Source organism: Mustela nivalis (assembly GCF_964662115.1).
Source record: "Mustela nivalis genome assembly, chromosome: 5".
NCBI classification, from domain to species: Eukaryota; Metazoa; Chordata; class Mammalia; order Carnivora; family Mustelidae; genus Mustela; species Mustela nivalis.
Window position 1 is genome coordinate 132,380,862 of NC_139024.1, and position 27,836 is coordinate 132,408,697.

Genomic DNA, 27,836 nt, shown 5'->3' on the forward strand with positions numbered 1-27,836 from the left:
TTCAAATTTTTAGCTATTTTATTTTTAAAATTTTTTCAAAAGATTATATTTATTTGTCAGACAGACAGAGAGAAAGCACAACCAGGGGGAGCAGGATGTAGAGGAAGAAGCAGGCTTCCTGCTGAGCAAGGAGACGGATGCAGGACTTGATCCCAGGATCGTGGGATCATGGCCTGAGTGAAGGCAGATGCTTAACCGACTGAGCCACCCAGGCGTCCTAATTTTTAGCTATTTTATAGAGCTGCTATGAATATTGCTTTTGTCTTTGGTAGGCATAAACACTCATTTCTCTTAGGTAACAGAACTGATCATTGCAGAAATGTAAATTTATCTTTAGTGGGGACTGCCAGTTTTCAATGGTGAAAGACTGAGTGCCACCCCGCAAAAGCACCTTATTGTCAACATTAATTTAAGTATAGTCTTGTAGGATATGGGCACACATGCCCAAAAGTAGCACTTTCTCTAGTTAAAAAAAAAAGGGGGGGGGGATTTGTTATACATTTTCCTTAGCAGAGAAAAAGCCACAGCACAAAATAAAAAAAAGGAAAAAAGTCCAAGAATATACACCAATTTTTCTTTTCGTTACTACAACCTAACTTGTACTATAGAGAACAAGAATATTAATCTTATTCATAGCCACCATATTTAAACTCCCTGAAGGCGGCTTTTTGTGATTTCATAAAACCCATTATTAAGCTCCTTCAATACAAAAACTTGCTAAAAGTGATATACATTCTACATATAATTCTTAAAGTTCTTGTTACCATAATCATAGACTGTCACACCATTTGCAATCAGAAATGACAGCAGTTTCAAAAATAAAAAATGGGTTTTCAAATATATCATATTTATGAATTTACTTTGGTTGTCACTCAAACATTTTTATAGTACTGGACATTACCACAAAATTGAAGTAAGCTGATACAAAAGAAAATCCATATCTCAAGTAAGTATCTCATACAATATAAGGACTTAATTAACACCACGTTTAACTTACTCTTAGAGACACAAACTGCTTTGTGGATATCTACTGTTCCAATCACTTAAAACTTAGTCCCAGACTGAGTTTTGGATCCAAACTGTATTACTGTTGGACTGTTTATACAATATAGAGTTTACAACATTAATTACCTTGCTGATAAATGATAAACTGAGGCAGAAAGAGAAAAGTCCTGGCCAGTTATGTGGATCACATGGTACTCAGTAACCCTTCACTTGGGCTAGGTTTCCTCAGCTCTGGAGCAGAGGATGTGTCAGGTCTCTGAGTCCCTCTCAGGTCTGTCAGTTTCCCTTCTAATGGAGACTCCCAGGAAATGTTCAAGACGTTGTTGTTTTAAAAACCCATACTCAAAAGTTTTCCACTGTGATGTTCAATAGTTATTAAAATGGCTTATAACTAAGCTGTACTAAAGTGTTTTGGGGGGGTGGCTTTTGCTGCTTAGTAAGACAAGATGGTTAAGGAAGTTGCATATAATTAATCCAATAAGTATTTACTATACTGTTTATTTCTGAGGTTCTCTCCTAGTACTGGCGGAGAGACACAGACAGAGATGGCATTTCTGACCTTGGCTGATGACATATTAGAGGAAATGAAAAAGAAAGAATTGTTCAATGATTTAGCTTTCTCACAACATTCTATAGGTGTGCATCTTCTATTAGAATGAGTAAATTCATTTGCCTATTCCATTCACTTAGCGCAGTTTTTGAGTACACTGTGGTGCTTTCTCAAGTGGCTTCAGACTTGGTGGAAATGAAGATGCACATAGCCTTCAGGAAGGCTGAGGTGGGAAGCTCAGGTTGGGTTAGGAGAGCTTCACGGGAGCAGAAGCCCAGAGCAGGAGACAGGGGGATGCAGGTGTAGCTGAGTAAGGACTAGCAAAGCCAAGTGAGGACAAAGAGAGATATCTTTAAAGGTATTGTGATGGGGAAGTTATAAGAGCCAATGACCATTTGTGCATATTTAAAACCTTAAGGAGGACAATAAGCAACAAAGGCTTAAGTTCTAAACTAACAGTTCTCAAAATTTTCCCTTTCAATCCTAGCCACAGTAGAAGCATATGGATGGTATTGCTTTTAATGAAACTATAAACATACTGGTTTTTGGTTTTTAAAGACTATCAAGCCAGAAACAAATTTATAGTGTTGTAATGGTAAGGCATAAAGAAGAGAATATTTGAAATACACATTTTTCACTTCTTCCTATAAGTCAGAAACTAGGAATCCTAACTTACTCCCATACCACCCCACATGCAGAAATACAAAGAGAAGCAAAGAAATGAAAAAACAAACAAACAAACAAAAAACCCAGGAAGACAGGTTGGGGAATGTGGGCATTAGAAGTGAATAGAAAAATAGAAAAAAAATTCTCTTAACATCTTCCTAACCTTTCTGTGTTAAGTCTTCTGACCTCCTATTTATCCCTGATTTTTTTGTAATCTCTCTTGTTCTTTCCAAAGTCATCCAAATGTCTGTTGGATATAAGGCAATTCCAGAGAGCTATACTGACCCATCTAAGCACCAAAAGTAGTTTCAGAGCTGAAGTATTGGCAATTAGAATCTAGGTGTGTTGGGATAGGGGCACATTATATAATCCTGCAGGAGAGGTAACAACATGCAATAATAATTTTAATTAAATAATGATTTTCAATGAAAAAGGAGACCATGTACGTACACACACACACACACACACACACACACACACACACACACACAGTATTTAGGTATCTCCAGTATAAAATAGCTTCCAGGGTTTGTTTTTGTTGTTGTTGTTGTTTTTAAAGATTTTATTTATTTATTTGATAGACAGAGATCACAAGTAGGCAGAAAGGCAGGAAGAGAGAGAGGGAGCAGGCTCCCCGCCGAGCAGTGAGCCCGATGTGGGGCTCGATCCCAGGACCCTGAGATCATGACCTGAGCCAAAGGCAGAGGCTTTAACCCACTGAGCCACACAGGTGCCCCGAGGGTTGGTTGGTTTGTTTGTTTGTTTTAAGACAACTTATCTGTCCTTAGTTTTACTTTAATGCCTTTAATGCCTTAGTTTTATTTTAATGCCTTTGATTCTGTTAACCAGTGGCCAAAATATTAAAGCGTTTTTGATGGTGACTTAAAATTTGTTAAGAAGTCCAGGATGCCTGGGTGGCTCAGTTGGTTAAGCAGCTGCCTTCAGCTCAGGTCATGATCCCAGCGTCCTGGGATCAAGTCCCACATCGGGCTCCTTGCTCCGCAGGGAGACTGCTTCTCCCTCTGACTCTGCCTTCCACTCTATCTGCCTATGCTTGCTCTCGCTCGCTCTCTCTCTGACAAATAAATTAAAAAGAAAAAAAAAATTTGTTAAGAAGTCCAAATATAACATTTGGAAATCATCTTAACCTCAGCTTTCTATTGTGATACATGTTATATATAACTGGGAAAGCATAACATTTGTCACTATTTTCCAGGTTAAAGTAATAATTTGGAACTATCTACTCATTCTACTAGTCCAACTCACTCCAACCATCCACATTCTAAGACAATTCTACAGTGTTTCATAAAATTCACATATAATGCAGAGAGCAGAGGTACTAAAATTAATCAGTTTGTTATAACAGGCTACCTTTACTAATGCTAGAATAAAAAATTTCTGAATATGATCAGAAAGTTTTTGTTCTGAGGAGGAATCATGGTGGAGATAAAATAACTCCTTTGATAATAGCTACAACATCTAGACTAAATTTACGAAAATGATGATCCAAATGTCAACATTTGCTATCAGCTGTTGATGTTGCCAAATATGGAGTTGTGTGGTTTTATCGCTGGATGTGTAACTAGCCAAACAGAAGAGTGGACGTAGCCACCTGTTCATTGTGTTGGCAGGTACAATGAACTTCCACAGGCTTTCAGGCCATGCCTTAAGTCAGAGATCAGAACAAAAGGCAGGCCCTCAAATGCCCTTTAAAATTTTTTACACAGAACTATTTAAAGACAAATATTTTAAATTAGTGTAGCCAAGGTTACAAGAAATAATAAAAAGGCTGGGGTGGAAAAAAGAACGTCAAAATGGTAGAATATAGACAAGTATCTGATATCTTTGTGAAGTGTGTAAATGAGTTTTAGAAAGACCCTTAGGTGTATAGTTCAACAAACAGAATCAGGTGAAGTAAGGAGATAAAATTCCTAACACTTCCCATAGGCCCTTAGAACAGAAGTTTCACAGATTCATAATTACAGAACATAAATACATAGTCCTTCTAATGTCTTCCTGACTAGGGAACACCTCCTTAGAGGCATCTCTAAAGACATCTTTCACTATCTGATTTGTAAGAATTGTGATTTTAGGGAACCAGCTTACCTGGTGCTGACTTGAACAGAAGTAATAGTATTGTTGGAACAGAAGAAGCCACCGGGTAATGTGACTGCTGCTAACACTGCCTATCAAATTACAGAATGAACTTTTGGATGAGAGTTAATGAGACAGACCACAAAACAAGCTAGGGGCACAAAGGGAGAACAGGGACAAAGTATGGAAAGAGTAAAGAAAAGAAGTTTCTTCAGACTTTACATTATTTCAAAATTTGAATTATCTCATTCCCTTCCAATGGCTGACTCCACATCTGGGACAAGAAAGCACAGGATAAGCATGTAACACCTCAACATACCAGAGAGCAAGGGAGCATCATGAAGCTGTACTTTCAGGAGTCAGGAGCCCGTCTGAAGAGACTCCCAAGCCAAAAAGGACACAAATTGATTATTTAAAAAAATAATAATAATAACTACTATACTGAGTTGAAACTCATAAAATGTGCTCAAACCAATAAAAAATTTTTAAATATTACTAATCACTTTTTCAAAATGTGAGAGAACCAGCTCATTTTTAAAAATTATAAAAAAGGGAAATAATCAAGAATTTATCCTGCCTTTCCTGTAGGAACTACATTCTCAGAGTATACGAATAGCTGATGAAATTTTTTATTTAGTGTTTCAGCTAACAATCATAAATTTGTAATCCTTAAGGAAATAATAGGTCATTGCAACAATTCCCAAAAATGCTAAAAGCATTTTGTTATGATAAACTTTTAAGAAGTGGATCAAGCTGATAACACTTGAATCCAATTTTCAATCTTGTTCAATCACCAGCTACCTCCTGGTAACAGCAAACAAAATAAAAAAAAAAAAAAAATCAAGCCTAAAACTGATAGAGCTATTTTATTAGTCACAAATTTATAGGAAGCACAAGGAACAGAGGAACATGGTAAATGACACAATGAGGAAGCAATCTGAAAAATCCAGAAAGTGAGAATACCTATAGAACAACCTGATTTATTCAACAAATAAACTGAAGAAAGGACACTGAAGGAAGAAAAAAAAAGAATTAATAAGAACCATATCAACCAAATGCAACATACAGAATTGGCTGAATCCTGATTTGAACAAACTGTCTAAAAGGCTTTTATGATTTCTGAACATTGACTAGGTATTTGATGAAGCTGGGAAATTACTGTTTATTTTTTCCAGATCTAATAATGGTACAGTGATTTTGTTTTGGAGTTTTTGTTTTATTTTGTTTTTTAGGTCAGTCCTTATCTGATTTGTATATAGATGAAATGATCTAATGTCTGGGATTCACTTCAAAATAATATACCTTAGGGTAGTGGGGAATTGAGGGGTACTGATAAAACAAGATTGGCCATGAGCTCATAATTGTTGAAGCTGGCCAAAGGTCAATCAAGATATGTTTTACTACACTATCTTGATAGATGCCTGAAATGTACAAAATAAAGTTTAAAAAATGACTTATATTGTTTGTTTGCACACAAGTACTTTAGTTTCCCCTGACACCAAACAGCATGGTTTGCAGCTATCAATTTAATATATAACACAACAAATGCTTTAACAGATGAGGCATGTAATGAAGAAAGTATGTATGTCACAGGTCAACTCAAGGTTAATAAATATCACATCGAAAAATGCTTGGCAGACAAATAATTATAACCAAATGTTCAAAGCATTGCACAAATGGCTTTATAGCACTGGCTCTAATATACTAAACTGCATACAAAAAAAGGAGAAAAATGTCTGAAAAAAAAGGTAAGGTGTAATAATGAAACTGTGATTTAAAAAAAAAAAAGAGTGACTTAGGATTATCTTCCTTAGAAAATGTAAAACTGCTTTCCTCACAAGTAGATCAAATACAAGTTTACTAAAAGCTACTTCATAATATTTTTTAAATGGAATTAAGAAAAATAGTCCAAGAAATGAGGAAAACTAGCTTTTCAGAGGTCAGCAAAGGAAAAGATTATTGACTTAGACTTCTCTCTTCAAAGAGGAAGTTCACTCAATTAGCATTTGCTTTGATCAAAAGCAGAAGTATAACAAAGTGTCAAACCACTCCATGACTAGAAAGCAGGAAAGTTGTGGAAGATGGGTCATAAGAGAAACATTAGAGAACCACTAATGCTCCAAACTCAGAGAAAGGAACAGAAATTTTAAAAGGTCCAACAAATAGCAAAAGGAATATGATGTTCATAATGGTGCCCTTAAAATTCTGCAAGGCTCAAAGAATCTTCAGAATGATTTTAAAAAGGTAAAACTGAATTTAAAAGATTGTTGAACACTACACATCAAAAACTAATAATCTACTACATGGCTAATTAAACATAATAATAAAAATAAAAATAAAACAAAAAATAGTAACATTAAAAAAGCAAGTACATAAAACTGCTTTCCAGAGTAGGAATTGAGTCTCTTATACATGTTTAAAAAATAAGGGAAAAACAGTTATTTCAGTTCACTTACTTTGCCGTGTATCACTGCTCAGTTATGTGTATTCGAGACATTCCTGGGATTTTAAACTAAGGAAACAAATTATCACCTCAGAAATAGATTTTCCTGGGACTCTAAGAAACAATAAGTTGCCTAGTTGCTCCTGTATTGACAGTCAGTTGTTGCATGACTCTGCCGACTGTGAGGAAGGACCCACACTAATATTTTACAAGATGACACTCCATATTATTACAGACGTATTAAGTCTAATAGTTCTCTCCTCATACTTCAGTGTCCTAACAAACATCCGAATCAATATTACACATAGTTTTTCTTTTCACTGAGCATATATTGTTTTCTATTGATATCCACTCTGTTTAATTTAAACTTCAAGTTTTTTTCCCTTAGCTTCATTTTGAATTTTTTGTTAAAGCACTTAAATACACTTTTATTGCAATGTCATTTCTGACTAGCTCTGCATGTCCACTCCATAATGGCACTTTGTATGGTGTAAGAGATTGGTCCAGTTTCATTCTTCTGCATGTGGCTGTTCAATTTTTCCTGCACCAGTTATTGAAGGACTGTTCTCCCGTCCCATTAGCTATTTTCTCTTGATTTGTCAGAGATTAGTTGACCATAAAGTTGAGGGTCCATTTCTGGGGTCTATTCTGTTCCACTAATCTGTGTCTGTTTCTGTGCAGTACCATGCTGTCTTGATGCTTTGTAATATAGCTTGAAGTCAGGCAATGTGATGCTCCCAGATTTGTTTTTCTTTTTTAACATTCCCCTGGAGATTTTGGGCCCTTTTCTAGTTCCATACAAATTTTAGGATTGTTTGTTCCAACTCCATGAAAAATCTCAATGGTATTTTGACAGGGATTGCACTCAAAGTGTAGACTGCTCTGGGAAGCAGAGACATTTTAACAATGTTTATTCTTCCAATCCTCGAGCATGGAATGTTTTTCCATCTCTCTGGGTCTTCCTCCATTTCTCTCATAAGTATTCTCTATGATTTCTGGAGTATAGAAATCACAAGAGTTTCTAGAGTATAGATCCCTTACCTCTTTGGTTAGGTTAATTCCTAGGTATTTTATGGTATTTGGTGCTATTGTAAAGGGAATTGCTTCCTTAATTTCTCTTTCTTCAGTTACATTGTTACTGTATAGAAATGCAACGGATTTCTGTGCATTGATTTTGTATCCTGCCACATTGCTGACCTGCCATATGTGTTCTAGTAATTTGCAGATGGAGTCTTTCAGGTTTTCCATAGAAACTAACATGTCATCTACAAAGAGAGAGTTTGTCTTCTCAGTTCTTCCCTATTGAGAATGATACTCACTGTGGGATTTTCATAGATGGCTTTTATGTTTTATGTTCCCTCTATCCCTATACTTGGAAAAGTTTTAATCAGAAGAGTTGCTGTATTTTGTCAAATGCTTTTCCTCCTTCAGTTGAGAGGATCATAGGGTTCTTGTCTCTTCTTTTGTTAATGTGATCAATCACTTTGGTTTGCAAATGTTGAGCCTTATATTCCAGGAATAAATCCCACCTGGCTGGGGTGAATAATCCTTTTAATGTACTATTGGATCCTACTGGCTGGGAACTTGGTGAGTATTCTGACATCCCTGTTCATCAGGGATATTGGTCTGTAATTCTCCTTTGTCTGCTTTTGAGATCAGGGTAATGCCGGCCTCATAGAACATAGAAAGAGTTTGGAAGTTCTCCTCCCATTTCTATTTTTTGAAACAGCTTCAGTAGAATAGATATTATTTCCTCTTTAAATGCTTGGTAGAATTCCCCTGGGAAGCCATCTGGCCCTGGACTCTTGTTTTTTGGGAAGTTTTTGATTACCGCTTCAATTTCCTCACTGGTTATTGGTCTGTTCAGACAGTCTATTTCTTCATGTTTCAGGTTCATTGGCACGGTAAATGGTTCTCCATCCCCTCATTTTGAATCTGAATGTGTCTTTACGTTCAAAATTAATCTCTTATCAACAGCATATGGATGGGTCTTGCTTTCTAATCCAATCTGAGACTCCATGTCTTCTGATGGGAGCATTCAGCCCAACTTATACTGATAGTAACTACTGAAAGATATAAATTTAGTGCCATTGTATTGCCTGTAAAGTCCCTGGTTCTATAGAATGTCTCTTATTTCTAGTCTACATTACTCTTGGAATCTCTCATCGGTTATAGAATCCCCCTGAATACTTCTTGCAGGTGGTCACATATTCTTTCAGTTTTTTCCTGTCCTGGAAGCTCTATATATCTCCATCCATTCTGAATGATTGCATTACTGGATAAAGTATTCATGGCTGCATGTTCTTCTCATTTAGTACTGTGAATACATCTTGCTAGCTCTTTCTGGCTTGCCAGGTCTCGGTGGATAGGTCTGATGTTATTCTGATGTTCTTCCCTCCATATGTAAGGAACTTCCTCTTCCCAGCTATTCTCAGGATAGATTCTTCGGCTGGAAGATTTGCAAGCTTCACTATTATATGTTGGGGTGTTTATCTATTTTTATGGATAAACTGTGGGCTGTGGGCTCACATGTGCTCCCTCTTCTGCAGCTCCCAGGTCATGCTGGGTACTGGCCCAGTGTCCTTTCACTGTTTCATACCTCTTTTTTAAATATCTTATATATTAATATTATATCTTATATATTATATATATTAGATATATCTTATGTATTTTTTATATCTTATTATTAAAAGAGATATTTTTATATCTCTTTTATATCTTTTTTATATCACTTTTTTTATACCTCTCACTGTTTTACATCTCTTTTTTTATATCTCTGTTTTATATGTCTTTTATATCTTTATGTCCTCTCAAGCTGTTTTATATCTCCCTGGGATGTAAAACAGACCTTCTAGTCCTTTTCAGGGTGGTGAGAGAGTGGTTTCTATTGGCCCAGCTCACCTTTTATGGTGACCAGAGCTGAAAGTCCCTTCTGGACTCACTGACCATAACCAGTCTTCCTGTTCCACCTGTTTGGGCACTCTATTGGTTGAGGCTCCCCCATTCTTTGGGAGTCTCCTGGAATCCTGAGATCATAATAATCCACCTAGAATTCTGCCCCATCCATCCCCTGTGCCCTTTTAAGAAAGGGCACAGTATATCTAACTGGAGCAAATTTCTAAGGGTCCTGATTTTTCACTCCAGTGTTATATCACTTTCTGGTGGCTGGTTTATGGTGGCTCCCTCCTCTGTTTATCTTCCAATATTTTCTCTGAAGATTCAAGGTTCTGCACCTCCTGCCTTGCAAAACAAGTCATTTTTCTGCTTGTGGAGATCCAGATAAATTTTCTTATATCTCAGGTTGAATTTGGGTGTGCTCAGAATGGGTTGATAGATATCCAGCTAACTTCAAGGGACCAGATGAAACAAAGTCCCCTACTCTGCCACCATCTTGCCCACACATACTTACTTTTAAATTTAATTATTTTTTTCTAGAAAAAAACAGATACTATGCTGACCAAAATGTAAAATGCTTGTCTGAGAGTTCTCCCCAAGTTGTAAATATACTTACTATATTTAATAATGCTAACTTATCTACCCACAGTTCATTATAAATGAAATCTAGTTTATCCGTCCTCTAACCCCATGTAAGCTCACAGTCTACTTCACTCCAAGAATTCTAATATAGCCTCTCTGTTTCATCTCCTAAACCATAACCATGCTATCTTGCTACTACCACATTAATAATTTCCCTTAAAATATCACTTTAAATACTTTACTTACTTCTTGAGAAACTTTCAGGGGTTTGGAATTTCCTACTATGCTAATTTTAACTTTCCATATCCTATTTGTTCCTCAAGACACCTACTATATGCCAAATCTGATCATCCCAGCTAAAAGTAGCAGGGTCTCACCCTGAAAGTCTTTGAGGTCACTCAGATCAACCAAGAGTCCCCAATAAACAGTATATCTATGTAGTTGTCTGCTCATCATTGATGTGAACACTGGCATTTATAGAAAATGTACTTCTTTTTTTTTTTTTAATATTTACCACATCTTTTTTTTTTAATTTTTTATAAACATATATTTTTATCCCTAGGAGTACAGGTCTGTGAATCGCCAGGTTTACACACTTCACAGCACTCACCAAAGCACATACCCTCCCCAATGTCCATAACCACAGACTTAAGAAAAGCTATGCATTTGTCTTTGTCTCCAAGGTGGTATGGCACAGGAACACCTTGAACTCACTTCCTTACTTGGACACACTGAATCCTTCTAAAGAATAACTGAGGGCTGACTAAAAAGCTTTTGTACAACAAAGGACAGAAGAACCACATATGGTAGGATAAATGAAAACATGGTAACTACAGGAAACCCACCCCCAACACTGTGAAATGCACTGCAGAGGGAGAGCACTAAGAGATCCCTGGAGGGATCTGTCTAACTTGGGACACCACAAAACAACAATGATTTGACAGGAAACTAGACTATTAAATGAAAGAAACCCATTTCTAACCCTAGAGAGCCCATGAAACTATAGGAAACTACTAGTAAACTCTCTCCAGGGTTGGCGGTGCTGGTGAGAAACATTACTCATGTTCTTCCTCTACCTTGATAACACAGGCAAGAGCAGGGTTCAGGTGCTCTAGCTGGCCTGCCACCTCAACAAGTCTTGGGCTCTCAGCCCATACCATCTCCAACTATTCTCCCAAGCAGCCTCTCCATCTATCCCCACCCCTGCTCCAGCTGTCTTGCCAAGGAGGTCTCTGCTGCCCACAAAATCTCCAGCTATTTCTGGGGTGCCCCCACTGCAGAGTGCCACAGGTATTGGCAGCCCTCATCAACTTCAGCTTCAGCCATCCCACCAGGGTGTCTCTTGCATGAAGCACCCTGAATTGTTCTGCCCCAGCTCCAGCAATCTCATACTAAGGAAGCCTTGGCACAGAACACACCTGGGATCACTCTGATCATGCTCCATTAGAGTTCCAGTCAGCTAAGCTGCTGGGCATACCTTGTGTATACAGGGAACATTCTTACACTAGGATATTCCTTCAAGACTGAGTGAGGTAGCAGCTTTACCTAATTCATAGAAAAACACACAGAAAGTAAAACAAAGTGAGACAGAGGAATATGCTCCAAATGAAAGAATGAGGCAAAACTTCAGAAAAATAATGAAATGAAATAGAAATAAGCAATGGACCTGATAAAGAGTTCAATGTAATAGTCATAAAGAGCCTCACTGAACTTGAGAGAAAACTGGATAAACTCAGGGAGAACTTCAACAAAGAGATGGGAAGTATAAAAATGAACCAATCAGAGCTAAAGAATACAGTAACTGAGATTAAAAATAGAATCAACAGTAGACTAGACCATGCATAAAGAAGGATCAGCAATCTGGAAGACAGGGTAATGGAATGAACTAAAGCTGAACAGCTAAAAGAAACAGAATAATAAAAAGTAAGACTTTATTAAGGGCCCTCTAAAACATTACCACGTATAGTATCATTTACATTATAGTGGTTTCAAGAAGAGAGGAGACAGAAAACGTACTTGAAGAAATAATACCTGAAAATTTCCCTAACCTGGGGAAAGCAGACATCCCAGCCCTGGAAGCACAGAGTCCCCAAACAAGATGAAGGAGAGCCACACCAAGGAGATCCACATCAAGTTATATAATAGTTAAAATGTTGAAAATTAAAGATAAAGAATCTTAAAAACAGCATAAGAAAAGCAAACAGTTGCATACAAGGATACCCAATAATGCTATCAGCGGATTTTTTTTAGCAGAAACTGCAGACCAGAAGAGAGTATAACCAAGAATATTCTAGAGAGCAAAATTATCACCCAAGAATAAAAGAGAGAGCAACAGTTTCCCAGACAAACAAAAGTTAAAGAAGTTCCTCACCATTAAACTGGACTTACAAGAAATGGTAAAGGGCATTCTTTAAGCAGAAAAGGACATAACTGGAAGATTATGAAAGAAAGTAATTTCACTGGCAAAAGTAAACATACACAGTTAAGGTAGTAGCTCAATTACTTATAAAGAAATAGCAAAATCAATTATATCTAAAAAATAAGTCAAGGGATTCACAAAATAAAAAGATGTAAAATAGGATATCATATACATAAAATGTAGAGGTGAAGAGTAAAAATATAGTGCTTTTAGAATATATTTGTACTCAAGTGACCATCAACTTAATATATAGTGCTATACACTTAAAATGTGGTATCTGAAAAATAGTGTTATATATGAAGTTTATGATAACCACAAACCAAAACCATGTGATACAAAAGGAAAGAGAGAGAAAAAAAAGTCACTATACCACTAGAGAAAGCCATCAATCACAAGGGAAGAGAAGAGGAGAAGAAAGGAACAGAGAACTACAAAAACAACCAGAAAACAATGATCAAAATGGTAATAAGTACATTCCTATCATTATCTTAAGTGTAAATGGTCTATAAGACTTAAAAAAGATGGTGGAGGAGGAGGATCTTGGGCTCACCTCATTCCACAGATATAACTAGATAACACACACATCAGTATAAATAAATAAGAAAATGACCTACAGACTGTCGTAACAGACTCTCCACAGGTAAATGTAGAGAAAAGGCCACATTTAAAAGGGTAGTACAGGCAGAAATGGGATCAGGAGGTATACAAACCAATGGGAGGGTCCACAGGAAGAAGCAATGTTGTGGAGCATGGACAGGGGTAAAGAGTGGATGCCATGCTGGGCTCTTTAGGCATAGAGGGCATGCACTGGGAAGGGGAAATCCCTGTTTAAAAAAAGCACCTGTCTTCTGGAGTTTTTACCATCAGTGAGACTTAACATCTCAAACTTTAAAACCCAGCTGGCTCGGCACTGGGAGAGCTGGGAGGGAGAGAGGAAACTGAATCCCTACCCTTAAAGAGATAGTATAACAAACAGCACTGCTGAGATACAGCCTAGAAGCAGCAGTTGAAAAATACCTACGATATATGGGAAGGAGATTTATTTAATGATCTTAGAGACTATGCTGGATGAGCAGGGATCTTTGGGAGACTTCTTTAACCATGAAAGAGCTGGCAATACCATTTCCCTCCCCATGTCCCAGTCTAAATACACAGACACCTGTAGAAGCAGCATAGTGCCAACACTCTCCACCTATCCTGGTAACAGCATACCAGGCATTCTCCTCCTAACCAGCAGGCCTTGGTAATTTTTCCAAGAGGCTACAGATCCCTTCATGCAAGGACCAGTGAGACAGAAAATTAACAAGGAAACAGTCACTTTGAAAGACACATTGAACCAGATGGAGCTAACAGATATATTCAGAACATTCCATCCTAAAATAGTAGAATATAAATTCTTTTCAAGTGCTCATGGAACATCCTCCAGAAAAGATCATATATTAGGGCACAAAACAAATCTCAATAAATTTGAAATGACTGAAGTCATACCATGCATCTTTTCTGACAATGCTATGAAACTAGAAATCAATCACATGAAAAAAATCTAGATAGAACACAAACACATGGAGGTTAAATAACATGTGACTAAACAATGAATGGGTCAACCAAGAATTCAAAAAGGAAATAAAAAAGCTTATGGAGACAAATGAAAACGAAAACTTAACAGTCTAAAAACTTTAGGATATTGTAAAAGCTGTTCTAAAAGGGAAGTTTATAGCAAGACCTACTTCAAAATCAAGAAAAACCTCAAAATAAACGACCTAAAATTATACCTAAAGAAGGTAGAACAAGCAAAACCCAAATCAGCAGAAAGAAAGAGATAAAGAAGATCAGATACATATGAAATAGAAAATAAAAACACAACAGAACAGATCAATGAAACAAGGAGCTGGTTCTTTGTAATGATTATGAAAACTGATAATCCTTTAGCCAGACTCATAAAAAGAGACAGAGAGAGAGATGGAGAGGGAGAGAGAGGATTCAAATAAACAATATCAGAAATGAAAGAGTAGAAATAACAACCAACACCACAGAAATACAAAGGATTATAAGAGAATACAAAATTATATGCCAACAAATTGGGCAGTCTAAAAGAAATGGATAAATCCCTAGAAATGGTGTAACCTCCTAAAACAGAACTAGGAAGAAACAGAAAATTTGAACAGACCAGTTAACAGCAAACAAATTGAATCAGTAATCAAAAAATTCCCAAAAAACAAAAATCCAGGATCAGATGGATTCACAGATGAATTCTACAAAACCTTTAAAGAATAGTTAATATCTACTCTTCTCAAATTATTCCAAAAACAGAAGAGGAGGAAGGCTTCCAAATTCATTTTATAAGGCCAGCATTACTCTGATATCAAAACTAGATAAAGATATTACAAAAAGGAGAACTATAGGCCAGTATCTTTGATGAACATAGATGCAAAATTCCTCAACAAAATGCTAGCAAACTGATTACAACAATAATTAAAAAAAATCATTCACCACGATCAAGTGGGATTTTTTCTTGGAATGCAAGGGGTTCAATGTTCTCAAATCAGTGTGACACCTTATCAACGAGAAAGTATAAAAGTCATATGATCATTTTAGTAGATGCAGAAAAAGCAGTTGACAGTGTATAATATCCCTTCATGATAAAAACCCTCAACAGACTAGTTTAGAGGGAACATACCTCAATATAATAAAGACCATGTATAACAAATGCACAGCTAAGATTATATTCAATGGTGGAAAATGAAGCTTTTCCATTAAGGTTGAGAACAAAATAAGGGTATCTATTCTTACCTCTAAAAGCCCTAGCCATAGCAATTAGAAATTGAAAGGAAGTAAAAATCACCCAAATTGGTCAGAATGGAGAAAGACTTTCACTATCTGCAGATGATGTGATACTATACATAGAAAATCCAAAAAAACACTACCAAAAGAAGTTGCTGTGGCTTATTTCAGTGAGGTGAACTTATATTCTCCTCTAGGATTTTGATAGATTCCTGCCTCACGTTGAGGTCTTTTATCCATTTCAAGTTTATCTTTGTGTATGGTGTAAGAGGTCAAGTTTCATTCTTCTATACATAGCTGTCCAATTTTCCAGCACCATTTATTAAAGAGACTGTCTTTTTTCCCACTGGGTAATTTTTTCTTGCTTTGTTGAAGATTATTTGACCATAGAGTTGAGGGTCCATATCTGGGCTCTCTGCTCTGTTCCACTGGTCTATGTGTCTGTTTTTGTGCCAGGACCATGCTGTCTTGGTGATCATAAAGCTTGAAATCAGGCAATGTGATGCCCCCAGTTTTGTTTTTCTTTTTCAACATTTCCTTAGCAATTCGGGGTCTTTTCTGGTTCCATACAAATTTTAGGACTGTTTGTTCCAGCACTTTGAAAAATGCCGGTGGAATTTTGATCGAGATGGCATTGAAAGTATAGATTACTCTAGGCAGTGCAGATGTTTTAACAATGTTTATTCCATGAGCATGGAATGCTCTTCCATCTTTTAGTGTCTTCTGCAATTTCTTTCATGAGTGTTCTGTAGTTTCTCAAGTACAGATCCTTAACCTACCCTAAAGATACAGATATAGTGATAAGAAGGGCCTTATGTACCTCAATGTTCTTTTTTTTTTTTTAAAGATTTTATTTATTTATTTGACAGAGAGAGATCACAAGCAGAAGGAGAGGCAGGCAAAGAGGGAGATAGAGGGAAGCAGGCTCCCTGCTGAGCAGAGAGCCCGATGCGGGACTCGATCCCAGGATCCTGAGATCATGACCTGAGCCGAAGGCAGCGGCTTAATCCACTGAGCCACCCAGGTGCCCCACAATGTTCTTAATAGCAATGGCTAAAATCACCAAATTGTGGAAAGGGCCAAGATGCCCTTCAACAGAAGAACAGATAAAGATATGGTCCAAATATACAAGGGAATATTATGCCTCCATTAGAAAGGATGAATACCCAACTTTTGTATCAACATGGACAGGAGTGGAGGAGATTATGCTGAGTGAAATAAGTTAAGCAGAGAGCGCCAATTATTATATGGTTTCACTTAATTGTGGAGCTTAAGGAATAAGATGGAGGACATTAGGAGAAGGAAGGGAAAAGTGAATTGGGGGAAATCGGAGGGGGAGACGAACCATGGGAGACTCTGAAAAACAAACTGAGGGTTTCGGAGGGGAAAGGGGTGGAGGCTTAGGTGAGCCTGGTGAAGGGTATTAAGGAGAGCGCGTATTGCATGGAGCACTGAGAGTGGTGCATAAACAATGAATCTTGGAACGCTGAAAAGAAAAAAAAAAAAACTACCAAAAAACTACCAGAACTGAGAAAGGAATTCAGACTATCTATATGCAGCCAACAAGAAACTCAGTTCAGACCTAAGAACACAAAGAGATTGAAAGTAAAGGGGTGGCAAAAGATATTCCATGCAAATGGTAGCCAATTTAAAAGGAAAAAAAAGCTGAGGTAGCAATACTTACATCAGACAAAAAAGACTGGACAGAAAGGAGAATAGGAGATAGACAACATGCTACTAAAAAACCATGGGTCAGTGAATAAATCAAAGAGAAAAATTTAAAAAAAACTAAAGATAAATGAAAACATAATGGCTCAAAATCTTTGGGACACATCAAAACTAGTTCTAAGAAGGAAGTTGATAACAATCAAGAAACAAAAATTTCAGATAAACAATGTAACCTCACAACTACAGGAATTACAAAACAAAAGAGTAAATAAAGCTTAATTTTAGTAGAAAAGTGATAATATAAAATCAGAGTGGAAAATACGAATGAAGACTAAAAAAATAAAAAAGCAAACAATAGAAAAGATCAATGAAACTAAGAGCAGTTTCTTTAAAAAGATGAACAACATGGAGAACCCCTAACAGACTCATCAAGAAAACAAAGAGAGAGGACTCAAATAAATGAATCAGAAATAAAAGATGAGAAGTTAAAACTGACACACAGAAATACACAGGATTGTAAGAAACTACTACAAAAAATTCCATGTGAAATAACGGGACAATCTACAAGAAAGATTTCCTAGAAACATATAATCTTCCAAGACAGAATCAGGAAGAAATAAATAATTTGAATGGAATGATTACTTATAGTGCAACTGAACCAGTGACCCAAAAACTCTCAACAAGCAAAAGTTGAGGACTAGACAGTGTCACAGTTGAATTCTACCAAATTTTGGAAGAATTACTATCTACTCAAACTATTTCCCCCCAAAAAATGATGAAGAAGGAATTCTTCCAAATTCATTCTAGAGACCAGTAAGAGACTACTAAACAAAAATTATAATATTACAAAAATACCAATACTACTGATGAACCACAGATGAAAAAAATCCTCAACAAAGTACCAGCAAACTGAATTCAACAGCACATATAAAGGATCATTTGCCACAATCATGAGGAATTTATTCCAGGGATGCAATGATGATTCAATATATGCAAATCAATGTGATACACCACATTAACCAAGTGAAAAATAAAAATCATACGATCATTGCAATAGATCCAACTCACAAAATTCAATACCCATTCATGATAAAAATTCAACAAAGTGGGTTTAGAAGGAATGTATTTCAACACCAAAAGGCCATGTATTAAAAAAAAAAAACCATTATTATGATCACACTCATAATAAAAAGCTGAAAATTTTTCCTTTAAAATAAAGAATTACACAAGGATATCTACTCTCACCACCTTTACTCAACATAGAACTGGAAGTCCTAGCCACAGCAATCACAAGAAAAAAAAAAGACATCCAAGTTTTGTTAAGGAAAAAGTAAACTGTCACTATTTGCAGATGACATGATACTAAACATAGAAAACCCTCAAGACTCCACACACACAAAAATATTAGATGAATTCAGTGAAGTTGCAGAACACAAAATTAATGTACAGAAATCTGCTGCACTTCTATACACTAATAAAGTGGCAAAATTTTTTTAAAAATCCCATTTATAATTGCACAAAAAATAATAAAATACATAGCAATAAACCTAACCAGTGTACTCTGAAAACTATAAAACACTGATGAAAGAAACTGAAGCTGACACAAACAAATGGAATAGCTCATTGATTAGAAGAGTTAAAATGTCCATATTACTCAAAGAAAGCTATAGATTCTGGGTAATCCCTATCAAAATTTCAATGGCATTTTTCACAGAATTAGAATAATCCTAAAATTTGTATGGAACCACAAAAGACCCCAAATAGCCAAAGCAATCTTGAGAAAGAAGAACAAGCTATAGGTATCACAACCCCAGATTTCAAGACATATTATAAAACTACAATAATCAAAACAATATGGTCCTGCCACAGAAACAGACACAAAGATCGAGGGAACAGAATTGAGAGCCCGGAAATATACCCATACTTATGGTCTCTTAATTATCACAAAGGAGGCAAAAATACATAATGCAAAAAAAAAAAAAAAAAAGGAAAAAAACAGTCTCTTCAATAAACGCTCTTAGGAAAACTGGATAATCACATGAACAAGAATGAAACTGGATCACTCCCATCTACTACACACAAAATAAACTCAAAATGGATTAAAGATCGGGGCACCTAGGTGGCTCAGCATCTGAATCTTGATTTTAGCTTAGGTCATGATCTCAGGGTCATGGGACTGAATCCCATGTCAGGTTCCGTACTCAGTTGAGAGTCTGCTTGAGATTCTCTCCCTCTCCTTCTGCCCCCCTCCACTTGCGCATGCTCTTTCTCTTCCTTCGTCTCTCTCTCTCTCTCAAATAAATCAATCTTTTAAAAAATGGATTAAAGACCCAAATGTGAGACTTGAACCATGCAACTCCTAACAGAAAACATAGGCAGAGGGCGCCTGGGTGGCTCAATTGGTTAAATATCTGCTTTAGGCTTAGGTCATGATCCCAGGACATGAGATTGAGCCCCACGTAAGGCTCCCTGCTCAGTGGGGGATGATTCTCTCTCTGCCCCCCATACTCAGGCTCTCTCTTTCTCAAATAAATAAATAAACTCTTAAAAAAAAAAAAAAAAAGCACAAGCAGTATCCTCTTAGACATCAGCCTTAGCAGAATTTTTCTGCATCTATCTCCTCAAGGAAGGGTACCAAAACCAAAAATAAACAACTGGGACTATATGAAACTAAAAAGCTTTTGGAAACCATCAACAAAACAAAAAGGCAACTAACTTACTGAAGGTAAGAAGATACTTGCAAATGGTAACATCCACTATAGGGTTGTATCCAAACTATATAAAGAACTTGTACAACTCAACACCAAACAAACAAACAAACAAAACCCACAAATAATCCAATTAAAAGGACAGAGGACCTCAATAGACATTCCTTCTAAGATGCCACAGAGATGGCCAAGACATATATGAAAAGACGTTCAATATCACTTATCATCAGGGAAATGCAAATCAGAACCACAATGAAATATCACCTCACACGTAAGAATGGCTAGTTCAAAAATATAAGAAATAACAAATGCTGGGGCGCCTGGGTGGCTCAGTGGGTTAAGCCGCTGCCTTCGGCTCAGGTCATGATCTCAGGGTCCTGGGATCAGGTCCCGCATCGGGCTCTCTGCTCAGCAGGGAGCCTGCTTCCTCCTCTCTCTCTCTGCCTGCCTCTCTGCCTGCTTCCTCCTCTCTCTCTCTGCCTGCTTGTGATCTCTCTCTGTCAAATAAATAAATAAAATCTTAAAAAAAAAAAAAAAAAAGAAATAACAAATGCTGGTGAGGATGTAGAGAAAGGGAACATTGTGCACTATTAGCTGAAATGTAAATTGGTACAGCCACTAGAAAAAAAATATGAAGATTCCTCAAAAAATTAAACATAAATACCATATGACCCAGTAATTCCATTTCTGGGTATTCACCTGAAGAAAACAAAAACACTGAACATGAAACAAAAACATGGAAAAATATATGCACCTCTATGTTTACTGCAGCATTATTTACAATAGCCAAGGTATGGAAACATCCCAAGTGTCCATAAAAATATGAATGGATAAAGAAGATACAGCACATATATACATGGAATTATTACTCAGACACAGAAAGAAAAAGATCTTGCCATTTGCAACAACATGGACAAACTTAGAGGGTATTATGCTAAGTGAAATAGATCAGACAGAAAAAGCAAATATATTATTTCATTTACATATGGAATCTAAGAAACAAAACAAACAAAAACAGAAAAAGACTCATAGATACACAGAACAAACTGGTGGTTATCAAAGGGGAGGTGGCAAAAACAGATGAAGGGGATTAAGAGGAACAAACTTCCAGTTATAAAATAAGTACATCATAGTGATGAAAAGTTCAGGATAAGGAATACAGTCAATAATATTTTATTAACTTTGGTGGCAGATGGTAACTAAATTTACTTTGTGAGCATAATGTATAGAATTGCTGAGTAACTATGTTGTATACCTGAAACTAATATTGTATGACAACTATATGTCAATAAAAAATTAATAATTAAAAATCAGTCAATTACTTTATGTATATAAAATGTTTAAATTCATTTGTTAAATATGTATAAGGAATATATATAAATTTGTATCCTTTTTAGATAGAAAAATGCTAAAATCAAGTTTAAGTAAAAATTTAAAGAAACATTTTTTAAAATTTAATCTATTTTGAAGATGTGAAATTTCATGTGTATTTTTGCAAATGGGGAATAATAATATTCTTAATTTAGCTAAAATTTATCAAATGCAAATACTCAGAGCTCTTAATAACTATGGATAGTAGAAAAATTAAACAATCAGTTAGGTGACTCAGAACTAACCAGAATAACCTTTCCTGACATATACACAAATAAAGAGGTGACAGCAATTTAAATATCCAACTGTCAGGTTGAAAAAGCATAGCTATGGCTCTAACGGATATCTCCTCTTGAATCATGAAATTAATCAACTGGATTTTTTTTTAAATTACTACATACAGTATCGGAAACTAAATTTATTGCTAACTACAGTAATAAGTAATCAGTTATCTATATGATTTGCAAAATTCAGTTTTTCAAGATGAAAACTCTAAAGATAATACTAAAGTTGTTAATTGAAATTATTTTGGAAGATTAATAGTCAAACTATTTTGGTCGCTCACTTTACATGAGGTCTCAACTTAAGTCAATTTTAAACAACTCACAATCACTATATGACTATGCAAGACTAAGGTTCAGTTAGTGATCATGAAGACAAAACTACACAAAGAACAGAACTAAAAACAGTTCATAAAAGTGAAACGAACACTGACAATTTCTAAGTGTTTTTGGAATCTGAGAAGGAGTAAGTCAATTGCTGACAGTGCAGTGCCATATGCCCTCTGTTCTTGAAAGAATGTTTATCTTTAAAAAAATAATAATAAAAGATAAAAAGCCTTATCACTAATGTCATGTGGCCAGTAGAATATTAATTTTCTGTTAAAAAATTATCCAGAGGACACAAACCTTTATTACTCACATCAATGACTTACACTAGTTCAATTTCATGACTGAGAAAATATGAAGATAATAGAGAAGAAACTTTGAGTACCTTAAATAAATACTACAAAGAGAGGACCTGGACACTCTGAATCACTGAATCACCTAATTAGATGAAATTGGTATAAAAAACTCCTAATAGCCTGGCACTGCCATTCCCATACTCCTTGCTCTCTCAGAACTCCTCACTGAGGCCATGTTCTAGGATCCACCAGGGCGTAACAATGACCAGCAATCACAGCCTCTGAAGTAATGACATATGGAATGCACAGTTCAAACCCATGTTGTTCAAGGGTCAAATGTATAACATCAGAAGTGGCTTCAGTGAGAATAGTCTCAATGGCGGGGGGCGGTGAAAGTAGACTTCTCAGGGTGAGACATCAAGTGACACAGTAACAGAGATAGCACTAGCAAGGAATCTTCAAGGAAGACAACTTTTTAAAAGCTGGGTTGCAAAGAGAAGAGTGATGGGGAGTTTTTGTGGGGATTGTGATTTATAGTTAGGGCAACCACACTGCCAGTTTAGTGCTCAATGTCCTAGCCTTACCCCCAGATTCTCAAGAGGTTATAAATAATTTAGTTATCTTAAGATGGTTGAAATCTAGAAAATTAGAACCACAAGTAGTAAGTGATAATTATATTCAAGGCACTGAGTCAGATGTTATGAGGACACAAATAACTGAAACCATCTGTCAGCAAGATGCTTAAAACTGCGATGTACATGAATGTGTGCATGTGTATATGTGTGTGTATGTGTTTGCACATGCATGGCCTGCCACATAACAACTCCTTTATTTCTGAATATCTGGGATTGCTAAACTACTTCCACAAAAGTTTGCTACAGCAAAAGTGAGACTTTTGTTTTCCCATGAGATAATTTACACACACACACACACACACACACACACACACACGGAAGTACCCCAAGTAAGAAAGGAAAAGTGGTCACTGGATACCATTCCTCTCAGCCATCTTAGACAGAAGGTGGTGGCAGGCCAACCAAGAGAGAAGCAGAAATCAGGCTGGTCCAAAGAGCTCTTTTAGTCTAGTTCATCTAAGACTGGGGAGAAAGGACAGGGCAATGACATTTAGCTCACCAGCGGTGGGCTAAGAACAGTAGGGGCAAAATCTAAGTATTGTGCATTAATACCTTTAGTAGAAAATAGAGATTTTATTGAAAACCCTTTTTATATCTATCTCTTGGAATTCCGAAACTTTCAGTCACTGCTCTATAAAAATACTTACATAATTTGAAGTCTATGAATGTGAAAAGAAATCGTTACACATTTTTAAAAATTCTCCCAATTTGGGGCAATAAAAAAACAGGTGACAGGTTACAAAAAACATGTATATTATATATGTACTAAACATGTATATTATATGCATGCACATATACATATGATGTGTATATTATATATGTATTAACATGTATATCACATATACATATGTGTATATATAATATACATACTTGGTACACATATATAATATACATATTTTTACATTTTATATTTTACATTTATATATACATATAATATACACACATATATATGACATACATATATAATGTATATGTACCTGAGAATTATAAGAGAGGTTAAAGGTGTAATTCAGAAAAACAAAACAAAACAAACAATCCTGTTAGGGCTGATGTGAGGAAGACTTGCCAGAAAAACCACTCCTTTCAGAGATGGACCCTGAAGCATGCACAGGCCAGTCAGGGAAGTGATGACTGGGCACTGAAGACATGAGCAGAGGCATCAGTGGAAGCTATAAAGGGGTCGTTGTTGCAGTTACTAAACAAATATTTACTGAGCAGGCATTATATATCAAGTAGTTTAGATATTGAAGACACAGAATGTAAAAGGCAAAATTTTCTGTTCATGAATTTACAAATTTCTGATGAACTCTTCTGGCGGCAATTTCTCACCTGACCTGATTAAGGATACTGAGTATCACTCCTAGTCTAAGTATTCATGTTTCCCTGCAGAAATCCTTGCTAGAAATGTAACATAATATACGGCACATGCGTTGTATCTTTCCAAAATCCAAAATACTGCAATTCCAAAAGTCATCTGGGCTCAAGAGTTTTGAAAAAGGGACTGTAGATCAAAAGTTCCAGATGCTGTTGACTGATGATCTTGAGGATGATAATTTATTGTTAAAAGTCATGTTTAATCACTTAAAATGGTAATGAACCCACAAAACTATGACCTCATGGATTTAGCTTTAATAAGTTCAACCAGTATAAAGGCCAGTGCTAGAACCAGATGTATAGCATTTTCCCTTGTAAATAATTATTTTACATATAAAATGAATACTTTTTACAGGTTAAATTTAAAACACCATGACAACTGTCCATTGTCCATATCATTTCTCCAGGCTGGTGGCTGGTATGATGACATTTAAGTTTAAGACCTAATGACAAAAGGGAGTCAATCCTATAAGATAAGAAGAACTACCACCTAAGAAAAGGAGAAAAAAAAGGTTTGAAGAGGTAAGGTGGAAGGAAATGGAAAGTTTGGGCAACAAAAAGGCTCACTGTGCTAAAATGTAGCTGGAGAGAGGCCTTGGTGTACACTTGTGAGTGGTGGGCAAAGCGCCAGGGCACCAGGCTAGGGCCTGCCATGTACTGCATTGCACATTTTACTGTAAGTTTAATGGGAAGATATTGCAAGGATTTAAAGATACTAATAGGATCTGATTTAAACGTTCAAAGGATATATTTGGGATATGAACTATAACCCAGTTTGGACACAGTAAAGTACGTATATAGAGAAGTAACAGAATTTAAGGAAAAAAGATTAATTATGGACACGTGGGTAGAAAGCCTCGGGTGACTATAATGGCTGTGATTTCAGAAAATAAAATACCTGTGGTCACATACAATATCCTTAATTTCATGATTCTTGTTTTTAGTTTTGACTCATGGCGTTACTATATTGTTACCACTTAAAGTGAACACTACACAATAAAAACCCAAAGGTGTTTAACGATTAAACAATTTTATCACCACCTAATAAAAGCATTACATAATTTCAAAAGGTGTTTAAAGCAATTAGGTAAAAGAATGACGATTAACTCAAACTTCTTAACAATTCACTAGTACATCTACATATATATATCCAAAAAGAATCTGTCTTACATAAACACACCATTTCTATATAAGACCACTTTTAGATAAAAATGTTATTAGGGAGCTTGGTTCTATGTATTTCACTCTATTTCATACAAAGGAATAACTACCTGACGCATCAAAAAGTTTGATTCAGCAAGCAATACTTATTTTTAAAATATATATTATGAAGTGATTTAAGTGACTTTCATTTGATGTCACGAGATAATACTGGAACTGTGTCAGTCATCCTTCTGTGGTTCAATTTTCTTTGCTAAATTACTGTAATAATCATACTCCTACGTATTTTTCTTCTATCCTTCACCTTGTCAGCATTAATAATTAGGTCTTATAAAGAAATGACCACATTTCTTACATAAATTTTTTGATGATAGTCACAAAGTCATTGTACAAAACTGTCACTCACAGTCTATTCTATCTACGTAATAGGGACACATCCTGGGAAGCAAATATGCATTACTAAAATGATTGAATATTATATGGTATAATTAATTATTTTCTGGCATTTAAGAGTAATTTTAAGCCTGAGGTATGAATAATAAAAAGCACACTATATTCCAAACTATCAAAAATGGGTTTAAGCTAGTAAAAAGTTAAAATCAAACTAATGGGGAAAATATGAATAAAAAGAAAAGCATTTTAAGAATACACTGATTGATAAAATTCATATTTATAACTCTAGATGTGCTGGACAGTTACTTAAAACCATTTACCTGTTGGAGGCAGGCAGTCTTTCCAATCAAAATAGCCTGCATAAATTCCAGGTTCCAATGAGCCAACGATAGGATCTGCTTTCAACTCAATGTAATTTTCAAAGAGTCTTTGGTCTAATTCTTTCAATGAAGCCATGCTAACCTATAAACACATAATAAAGAATAACTATGACTTTTTTAATCTGAGCATGAGGGAAAAGTAAAATAATATAAATACTTCAGCATATTTTAAATATACTTATGAATTTTCCTACAGAAAAAAAACATGATTTCTATTTTATTTATTTTTCAATAACAAAGACCACCCTCTTAACACAGGTTATTTAATATGAATTAATCTTCATACATGGACTATACACAGAAAGTTCAGCCCACATGAACTGTGAGTTCCTGTTGGTAGTGAAAGTAGAACAAGATGAGGTACCTTCCTGGTCTCACTGGGACTCAAGAGGCCAAGAGTTAGAGTAGGTGGGCAGAGTCGTAAATTTGGGAATAGAGTCTATGGGCTCAGGGCCCTCTGCAGTGGACTACTGGTGATGTGTCTGCTTCTATGTCATATAGTGTAGTATCTGTAAAAAGGAATATTTGTCATGCAGTGAAATTCAGCTGTAGAAAAGACAAGCAACAACTTGGCTTAGAAAAATAATGAAAACCTTTAAGGAGACTAATGTACGATATAAAACAAGACTTAGGGAGAACACACATGACTTACTTTCTTTTTTTTTTTTAAGATTTTATTTATTTATTTGACAGACAGAGATCACAAGTAGGCAGAGAAGGAGACAGAGAGAGAGAGAGAGAGAGAGAGGGAGGACGAAGCAGGCTCCCTGCTGAGCAGAGAGCCCGATGTCCAGCTCTATCCCAGCACCTGGGATTGTGACCGGAGTTTTAGGCAGAGGCTTAACCCACTGAACCATCCGGGCACCCTTACATACGACTTTCAAAGCTAACCAATGAGTAGTTTAACTGGAGGAACCAGTGGTCACTATGGAGATTGAAGTTAAGTACAATAAGTACTTCAAGGCACAGAGTAAAAAAAGAGCCCAGGACCTGATGGATTCTCTGGGGGAATTCTACCAAACATTCAAAGAAAAAATAATACCTATTCTCCTGAAGCTGTTTCAAAAAACAGAGCAAAAGAAAAACTTCCAGACTCTTTTTATGAAGCCAGCATTAACCTGATCCCCAAACCAGGCAAAGACTCCACCAAAAGAAAAGAGAATTTCAGCCCATTATCCCTGATGAATACGAATGCCAAGATTCTCAACAAGATCCTAGCTAACCTGATCCAACAGTACATTAAAAAGATTATCCACGATGACCAGGTGGGATTTATCCATGGGATGCAGGAGTGGTTCAACATTCGCAAATCAATCAATGTGCTAGAATAAATAAGAGAATAGAGAAGAACCACATGGTCTTCTCAATAGATGCAGAAAAAGCATTTGATAAGATACAGCATCTGTTCCTGATTAAAACCCTTCAAAGTATAGGAATAGAGGGAACACTCCTCAACTTCATAAAATCTATCTATGAAAAACCCACAGCAAATATCATCCTCAATGGGGAAAAGCTGACAGCCTTCCTTTGAGATCAGGAACATGACAAGGATGCCCACTCTTGCCTCTCTTGTTCAACATAGTACTAGAAGTCCTAAGAACAGCAATCAGACAACAGAAAGAAATAAAAGGTATTCAAATTGGCAAAGGAGAGGTCAAACTCTCTTCACAGATGACATGATACTTTATATGGAAAACCAAAAGACTCCACCCCCAAACTACTAGAACTCACACAGTAACTCAGTAATGTGACAGAATACAAAATCAATGCACAGAAATCAGCTGTTTTTTTTATACATTAACAATGA

The 27,836-nt window shown here is 36.1% G+C and overlaps 1 protein-coding gene across 9 annotated transcripts in view; it reads right to left on the bottom strand.

The window, feature by feature from the left end:
* EXOC2 (exocyst complex component 2) overlaps positions 1-27,836 on the bottom strand; it is a 262,914-nt gene that overhangs the window by 39,869 nt on the left and 195,209 nt on the right. For all 9 annotated transcript variants that reach the window (XM_082732163.1, XM_082732164.1, XM_082732165.1 and 6 more), the window contains one exon: positions 25,970-26,111. In XM_082732163.1, the coding sequence (XP_082588289.1) occupies positions 25,970-26,111 (142 nt within the window). The remainder of the gene's footprint in view (positions 1-25,969; positions 26,112-27,836) is intronic.